This window comes from Hordeum vulgare, chromosome 3H (assembly GCF_904849725.1).
Source record: "Hordeum vulgare subsp. vulgare chromosome 3H, MorexV3_pseudomolecules_assembly, whole genome shotgun sequence".
Taxonomy (NCBI): domain Eukaryota; kingdom Viridiplantae; phylum Streptophyta; class Magnoliopsida; order Poales; family Poaceae; genus Hordeum; species Hordeum vulgare.
Genome location: NC_058520.1, coordinates 556,520,869 through 556,529,919, shown reverse-complemented (window position 1 = coordinate 556,529,919; position 9,051 = coordinate 556,520,869). Strand labels below are relative to the sequence as shown.

The 9,051-nt window shown below is 45.2% G+C and overlaps 1 protein-coding gene across 2 annotated transcripts; it reads left to right on the top strand.

The window, feature by feature from the left end:
• Positions 1-7,025: 7,025 nt before the first annotated feature.
• Positions 7,026-8,620, top strand: LOC123440588 (LOB domain-containing protein 15-like). Of its 2 annotated transcripts, none has more exons than XM_045117151.1 (3): positions 7,026-7,253; positions 7,556-7,844; positions 7,954-8,620. In XM_045117151.1, exons 1-3 carry the CDS (start codon positions 7,096-7,098, stop codon positions 8,380-8,382), a joined length of 876 nt encoding a protein of 291 aa, XP_044973086.1. In that variant the 5' UTR covers positions 7,026-7,095; the 3' UTR covers positions 8,383-8,620. The 2 variants fall into 2 exon arrangements, with proteins under 2 accessions (XP_044973086.1, XP_044973085.1); XM_045117150.1 differs by having other exon boundaries at positions 7,032-7,253; positions 7,951-8,620.
• The last annotated feature ends 431 nt before the right edge of the window (positions 8,621-9,051 follow it).

Below are 9,051 nucleotides of genomic sequence, written 5' to 3'. Positions count from 1 at the left end.
CAGCAAAGTGGCCAAATCCCTTTTGTAGCAAGGGACAAGCCTAGACAAAGTAACATAGCGAGGACCAGTAGTAAAAGGCTCGTAGGCAGTGGATCGGTGATGGATGAGTATGACGGATGTGATTCATCATGTAACAGCTATAACACGGAGATATATGTAACTAGCTCTCGTTCGTCAATCTAATGTAGGCATGTATTCCGTATGTAGTCATACGTGCTTAGGGAAAATAACTTGCATGACATCTATTGTCCATCCCTTCCGTGGCAGCGGGGTCCTAATGGAAACTACGGGATATTAAGGTTCTCCTTTTAATAAAGAACCGGACCAACGCATTAACACGCGGTGAATACATGAACTCCTCATACTATGGTCATCTCCGGGAGTGGTTCCGGCTATTGTCACTCCGGGGTTGTTGGGTCATAACACATAGTAGGTGACTACAACTTGCAAGATAGGATCTAAAACACACATATATTGGCGACAACATAATAGGTTCAGATCTGAAATCATGGCACTCGGGCCCTAGTGACAAGCATTAAGCATAGCCAAGTAGTAGCAACATCAATCTAGAACATAGTGGATACTAGGGATTAATCCCCGTCAAGAACTAACTCGATTACATGATAGATCTCATCTAACTCATCACCGTCCAACAAGCCTACGATGAGATTACTCACGAACGATGAAGAGCATCATGGAATTGTCGATGGAGAAAGGTTGATGATGACGATGGCGACGATTTCCCCTCTCAAGAGCCCGACACGGACTCCAGATCTACCCTCCAGATGAAGAACAGGATGTGGCGGCGCCTCCGTATCGCAAAACGCGATGAAACCTTCTCTTCGAATTTTTTCCAGGCGAAACGGAAGATATAGAGCTGAGTTTGGGGGCGGTGGTGCCAAGTGGGCCCCACAAGCATGCACGGGGCAGCCTAGGGGGGTGGCCCAGCCTGTGGGCTTGTGGCCCACTGGCACGCCCCCTCCGGTGGATCTTTGCGCAAGTATTTTTCTTTTATTCCAAAAAAATCTCCGTTAATTTTCAGGACATTCTGAGAACTTTTATTTCTGCACAAAAACAACACCATGGCAATTCTGCTGAAAACAACGTCAGTCCGGGTTAGTTCCATTCAAATCATGCAAATTAGAGTCCAAAACAATGGCAAAAGAGTTCGGAAAAGTAGATACGAGGGAGACGTATCACCAGCCTTCTCATCTACCAAGTATCTAGGGTATTTCCGCTTCAGTGACCGTTCCCCTCATTACAGAAGCACTTAGTCTTGGGTTTAGGTTCAACCTTGGGTTTCTTCACTAGAGCAGCAACTCGTTTGTCGTTCATGAAGTATCCCTTCTTGCCCTTGCCCTTCTTGAAACTAGTGGTTTTACTAGCCATCAACAATTGATGCTGCTACTTGATTTCTACTTCTGTGGTGTCAAACATCGCGAATAGCTCACGGATCACCATATCTATCCCTGATATGTTATAGTTCATCACGAAGCTCTATAGCTTGGTGGCGGTGACTTTGGAGAACCTTGTCAATCACAATCTTATCTGGAAGATAAACTCCCACTCGATTCAAGCGATTGTAGTACTCAAAAATTCTGAGCACATGCTCAACGATTGAGCTTTTCTCCCTTACTCCGCAGGTCAAGAATCTTGTCGTAGGTCCCATACCTCTCAACGCGGGCACGAGCCTGAATTCCCAATTTCACTCTTGGAACATCTCATATGTTCTGTGACATTCAAAACATCTTCTACGCCTCAATACTAAGCCGTTAAGCATTACACACTGAACTATCACGCGGTCATAAAAAATGTGTATATCAGATGTTCACAACATCCACACATGACGCTCCAGGTTCAGCACACCGAGCGGTGCATTAAGGACATAAGCCTTTTGTGTAGCAACGAGGACAATCCTCAGTTTATAGACCTAGTCCACATCATTGCTACAACCATCTTTCAACCAAACTTTCTATAGGAACGTATCGAAAATAATAGAGCTACAACGCAAGCTACACCATAATTTGCAAAGACCTTTTGACTATGTTCATGATAATAAGTTCAACTAATCATATTACTTAAGAAATCCCACTCAAATTGACACCCCTCTAGTTATTCGAGTGACACATGATCCAAATTCACTAATTCAAGTCCGATCATCACGTGAGTTGAGTTTAGCTTCAATGGTGAACATCTCCATGTTGATCATATCCACTATATGATTCATGCTCGATCTTTCGGTCTCTTGTGTTCTGAAGCCATGCCTATACATGCTAGGCTCGTCAAGTTTAACCCGAGTGTTCCGCATGCGCAACCGTTTTGCACCCGTTGTATGTGAACGTAGAGCCTATCACACCCGATCATCACGTGGTGTCTCGAAATGACGAAGTGTCACAATGGTGCACAGACGGGGAGAACACAATTTTTATCTTGAAATTTTAGTGAGGATCACCCTATAATACTACCATCGTCCTAAGCAAAATAAAGTGTATAAAAGGATTAACATAACATGCAAATCATAAGTGACATGATATGGACATGAACTTGTGCTTCCTGATCTCCATCACCAAAGCACCGACACGATCTCCATCGTCACCGGCACCACACCATGATCTCCATCATTGTGCTGCCATCGAGGTTGTCATGCTAACTATCATGTTACTACTAAAGCTACTGACTATCGATAAAGCAAAGCATCTCCAAGCGCAAAAATAATTAAAGACAACCCTATGGATCCTGCCGGTTGCCGTAGCATCGACGTGCAAGTCAATATTTTAACTATTACAACATGATCATCTCATACATCTAATATATCATATCATGTATTTGGACATGTCACATCAAAACATACCCTGCAAAAACAAGTTAGACGTCCTTTAATTTCTTGTTGCAAGTTTTACGTGGCTACTATGGGTATCTAGTATGATCGCATTTTACTTACGCAAAACCACAACGGTGATATGCAAATTGCTATTTAACATTCTCCAAGGACCGCCTCGGTCAAATCCGATTCAACTAAAGTTGAAGAAACAGACTCTCGCCAGTCATCTTTATGCAACAAGTTGCATGCTAGTCGATGAAACCGGTCTCTCGTAAGCGTACGAGTAATGTTGTTCTGGGCCGCTTCAATCGAACAATATCGCTGAATCAAGAAAAGACTAAGGAGGGCATCAATCTGAACATCAACACCCACAAACTCCATTGTGTTCTACTCGATATGTCATCTACGCATGAACCTAGCTCATGATGCCACTGTTGGGGAATGATGCATAGGAAACAAAAAAAATCCTACGCACACGCAATACCTATCCATGGTGATGATCATCTACAAGAGGGGAGAGTGAATCTACATACCCTTGTAGATCGCTAAGCGGAAGCGTATATAACGTGGTTGATGTAGTGGAACATCTCCGCGATACAAATCCCATCCCGTCATGCGATCCCATCAGGATCCGTCCCGCGATCCCATCACGATCCATCCTGATCTAGTGCTGAACAGACGACACCTCCGCGTTCAGTATACGTACAACCCGATGACGATCTCCGTCTTCTTGATCCGGCAAGAGGGGCGGAGAGGTAGATGAGTTCTCCAACACGGTGGCATGGTGGTGGTGGTGGTGAACTAATCCAGCAGGGCTTCGCCAAGCTTCTGCAGAACTAATCTAGAGGAGTAAACGATCTAGAGGGAGAGAGGGCTGCACCTTTGCTTGAGGTGTCAAAAGCCTCTCTACCCTCTAGTACATATCTGAGTGAGGGAGGAGAGGAGGCATCCAAAGGCTCCTCCTTGGCTCGGCCGAATAGGCGAAGGTGGAAGAGTCCACCCCCAATCCTACTCCAAGTAGGACTCCTTCTACTTGGAAACCTCCTCTCCTTTCAGTTTTTTCCCTTCTTTTGCTCCTTCGCCTAAATAGCCTTATTGGGTTGGCCGCACCAGCCAACTATGGGCTGGTGCACCACCTTTAGGCCTATTAGGTTCTCTCCCAGGTGGGTGGCCCCTCCAGGTAAAACCCCGGAACCCATTCGTCACCCCCGGTACTTTACCGGTAATGCCCAAAAACTTTCCGGAAGCCAAATGAAACTTTCCTATATATCAATCTTTACCTCCGGACCATTCCAGAGCTCCTCGTGATGTCCGGGATCTCATCCGGGACTCCGAACAACTTTCAGTTACCAAAACCACATAACTCAATAATATCGAAACGTCACCGAACCTTAAGTGTGCAGACTCAACGGGTTCGAGAACTATGCAGACATGACCTGAGACACTCTCCGGTCAATAACCAGTAGCGGGACCTGGATGCCCATATTGGCTCCGACATATTCTACGAAGATCTCTATCGATTGAACCTATATGTCAAGAATTCAGTTAATCTTGTATGTCGTTTCCTTTGTCCTTCGGTATGTTACTTGCCCTAGATTTGATCGTGGTATCTCTATACCTAGTTCAATCTCGTTACCGGCAAGTCTTTTTACTCGTTCTGTAATACAAGATCCCGTGACTAACTCTTTAGTCACATTGCTTGCAAGGTTTATCGTGATGTTGTATTATTGAGTGGGCTCCGAGATACCTCTCCGTCATACGAAGTAACAAATCCCAGTCTTGATTCACGCCAACCCAACAGACACCTTCAGAAATACCTGTAGATCACCTTTATAGTCACCCAGTTACGTTGCGACGTTTGATACACACAAGGTATTCCTCCGGTGTTCGGGAGTTGCTTGATCTCATGGTCATAGGAACAAATACATTGACATGCAGAAAACAGTAGCAATAAACTGACACGATCATATGCTATGTTTATAGTTTGGGTCTTGTCCATCACATCATTCTACTAATGATGTGATCCCGTTATCAAACGACATCTCATGTCTATGGCCAAGAAACCTTGACCATCTTTGATCAACGAGCTAGTCAACTAGAGGCTCACTAGGGAGAGTGTGTTGTCTATGTATCTACACATGTATTTGAATTTCCAATCAATACAATTCTAGCATGGATAATAAACGATTATCATGAACTAGGAAATATAATAATAACTAATTTATTATTGCCTCTAGGGCATATTTCCAACAAAGGGCATGTCAACGGCGACACACAAATCACCCGCATTCGTTCGGACCGCGCCATCGAACCGCGAATGTCATCCAACATGTACTTGCATCAGTCCGAAGGATAGTCCGGACATACTTTGTTTCGCAAATTGGAGACAAACATGGAAGGATTTGCGGGTGCCCGGATAGCATCCAAGCCCACGTCTGACCGTCCCGACAAACGAAAACCCCTCCCTCGTTCACGCGCACTTCCGGTTCGAATCGTCCGGTGTCGCTTCAGTGCTTCAGTGCGGCATGGCAATCGCGTCGGAAGCGGACCTTATGGAACAGGCGGTGATGCTCGAGTCCTACCGCTCCGTCCCGACAGCTAGCGATATCGCTCGTGTCTAGCGGAACTGGAGGACGCCTACAAGGGGTTCAACGAGGCAGCATACGAGGTGTTCAGCAAGAGCGACGATGAGGACCTCATCGACGCGACCCAGCCAACTGCCCGCGTGACGACCATGAATTTGCATGTGTGCGGGCGTTGACGACAACGAGGAAGAGTACTGCATAGTAGGTCGTCGTCGCTCGGGTCCGAAGAAGGCCACCGCTGCTCCCCTCCCGTTGAAGCAATTGTTTGTAGCATCAATGTCGTTTGGCCGATTAACCATTTGATGACGACGTGGAGCAGAACAACTTCACTTTTCGGGGTTTCGGAGAAGGAGGTAATGGAGGCGGAACTAGAGAGCGTCAAGGTGAAATTGAAGATGAAATTTATATAGTTGGCTGGCCTTGGGACTCATAAACTTAAAAGTATACGACACATGGCACTCTTATCTATATTTATTCATAAAAACATAAAATGAAGTCTATCTTCCACTAATTAATGATGCGTATATTGAGAATGCAATGCCTGAAAAGATATATGAACAATGTAAAATGCAAAGTTAACATAAAGAAAATACAAGATATATCAGAGTATAAGTTCTTAACTTGTTTTTAGGAATATAAGTTATTTTCTTACATCGAACAAAAAAAGTATATTGGACAACAAAATTTATGTCCCTTTATAATACCAAGCGCAAGTTTCGAACTGTTGGGCTCCTCATTTTTTTTGTTTAGATTTCCATTTTAATTTGTACAGTTTTCAAAAGACATACGTATAAACTATAGTTGTGCAATTAAATGTGAACTATACTTGGCCTGGTGGCTATTCATGGTATGTTGTTAGCTGGGGATCCACACTAGCCGCATCGTTTCTCATTTTTATTTGTGGAATTTTATACATAAATAAATAAAATACAAGGGAGTTATCTGAAAGAAATGCAGCCAGTTAGAAGTGGGCTTAGGCCGCGCTGGCATGCCACGTGTGCAGGCCATATATACAGATACAGTAGAAAACACCATATTTGTACGTGAGGCGAGTTAGGCAATCAAAATTCTGTATTTTGGATGTTTGGTGTTACACCTAGCAATGCCATACTTTCCCACACAATGTTACCACACTTGCCTAAAAATAGTTTTTCAAAACGAGAATCACAAGTTGACAAGCCTAAGAAAATCTTGTCATACTTTTTAAATATATGTAATGTGAGATCCTAGTGTGGTTTACCAAAGGTGTGGCTTAAATCAAACATCTATCTAAGTTGGTCAAACTTATCTAACCTTAGATGTGATATTTTTTGATAAACTTAGCCACAAACTAAACAGCCCCTAAGTTTTAAAACCAAACTGCACATCAAGCGCAAGTTATATGATTCCCACTGATATTGACTCTATTGAACATGAAGAGGTACTAGTAGTACGAATTGTAAAAAGGTAAAAAAGGTCAAGTGGTTGCGTTAGGACCCAGGCGGCTTCTTGTTTTCAACAGCATTTCTTTCATTCCCTTGACATGAGCAGAAGCAGCAGGGCGCAGGGACACGAGGGAGGGAGGGCCGGCCAACAAATCGAGTCAACGTTCCTTGGCTTGGCTTCCTTGCCAACATCTCTTCCTCCTCTCTCGCCCATTTACTTACTACCAATTGTGTGCATGCTTTACGCCCCCCATCCCCCTCATTAATGCCTTGCCTTTTAAGCACTCTTTCCTTCCTCGCAATTCCAAACTTTACACTTCTCTACCACGTACCTGTCCGTCTCTCTTCCCCTCGCTCTCAATTGTTCCTGTGTCATTCTCCGTCTCCCAAGCGAGGAGAGCATGCCTCTATGTCCACAGAGAGGTAATTAAGAAGAGACCCTCAAGAAACCATGCTGCCTGCCTCCATATGCTTGTACTTGATCTGTTTTTAAACAAAAGGTCCCCTTTGTTTGTTTTGATTTGATTATCCTTTCTGGTCAAAAGAATCTAATTTAGATGTGTGTTTTTCCTCAAAGGTTTATAAAGAGATCTGTGCTGGTAGTACCTTTTTCTCTTCTTGTGGTTAAATTTTTACCATTTCGGTCTGCATCGCGCGCTTTAAAGATCCCCGCTGCCTGCTTAATTCCATCCAAAATAAACCCTGATCTTGTGGGCTTCCGCCAGGGAGAGACTCGACGAGATCGGTAAGAAGATCAAGCGAGAGCCGGACCCCGCCGCCATCGCGGGCGTCGTAGTCGCCGTCTCACCGACCGAGCACCACGTCCACCGCCGCCTAGGCCCGGGCATCGGCGGCGCCGTGAACATCGCGACCCCGTGCGCCGCGTGCAAGCTCCTCCGCCGCCGGTGCGCGCACGAGTGCCCCTTCGCGCCCTACTTCTCCCCCCACGAACCCCACAAGTTCGCCGCCGTCCACAAGGTCTTCGGCGCCAGCAACGTCTCCAAGATGCTCCTGGTACCATCAAACTATTTTAATGGGTTCCTTTCTTTTTGTCAATTAATTCCACCGTCCGTGTTTTGTGTTAATGGCGTACGCCGGTGCATGTACGGCGCTGATTCAGGAGGTGCCCGAGGCGGAGAGAGCCGACGCGGCGAGCAGCCTGGTGTACGAGGCGAACCTGCGGCTGCGCGACCCGGTGTACGGCTGCATGGGCGCGATCTCGATGCTGCAGCAGCAGGTGAACGCGCTGGAGGCTGAGCTGGAGGCCGTCAGGGCCGAGATCTTCAAGCACAGGTACCGGCAGGCCGGCGTCGGGGTCGGCGTCGGCGCGGCAAACCTCATTGTCGACGACGGTGCCGCCGCGGCCGGAGGCTTCATGCCTCCTTCCACGACGCTGGTGCACACTGCCGACGTGGTTTCCGTGGCGGAGGCCGGACAAGAAGTGGCCACACTACCGGCGACGCCCACGGCCACGGCGTACGCTGCCGGACAGCCGTCGAGTGCTGACTACAGCTCCCTCAACACAAGTGAGCATGATGCATACTTTGGTTGACATGCATGGATTTATTTGCGATTCTGGTGATTGATGGAGATCACAATCGATTAATTAACTCCCCGAATAAACTTTGTGCAATTATATAACTCTCTCTATACATGTATCTTCTCTAGAAATAGATATAACTGATGTGGATATCTTGGGTGAGAAAAAGTTGTCCAGTGATCGATGTATCTGCCCTTATAAGTTTCTTGTGTGTGCCCACTCATCCAGTGTGATTGCTTGGTTGATTTAATTGATTGATTGATGCGTACTCCCAAGTTTAGATCCGCAGCCGACTGAGATTTTGTTATGTCTCAACCGATGCTATATTCGTAAGATCTTACATTAAGATCCGTGTAAAATAATCAAACTGACACTAGTTGCTATGCTTACTTCCACCGTCTCGGTTTACAAGTCCGGTACATGTATCTAGATCGTCAATTTGATCAACTTAATAAGAGGCATATATTACAAAAAATATATCATTAGAAATTTTAGATGTATTATTTTCTAATGATATAATTTTTATATTAAACAATATATTTTATATAAGTCAAATTAACGATCTAGGTACACGTGCATGTCTTTTAAACTGTGACAGATGAAGTAGAAGTTAGAAACAGAATAATCGACAATTTTTGTTTTCTTTGTTCTCTTGTGAGTGTTTAGCACCGCATCTGCATG

What these genes read in the sequence shown, in the direction of transcription:
- LOC123440588 (XM_045117150.1), top strand. Translation starts at nt 7,096, where the DNA reads ATGCCTTGCCTTTTAAGCACTCTTTCCTTCCTCGCAATTCCAAACTTT. An exon ending in GCCTCTATGTCCACAGAGAG is followed by an intron (nt 7,254 to 7,555) that starts GTAATTAAGAAG and finishes GGCTTCCGCCAG; the next exon opens with GGAGAGACTCGACGAGATCG. An exon ending in ACGTCTCCAAGATGCTCCTG is followed by an intron (nt 7,845 to 7,950) that starts GTACCATCAAAC and finishes GCGCTGATTCAG; the next exon opens with GAGGTGCCCGAGGCGGAGAG.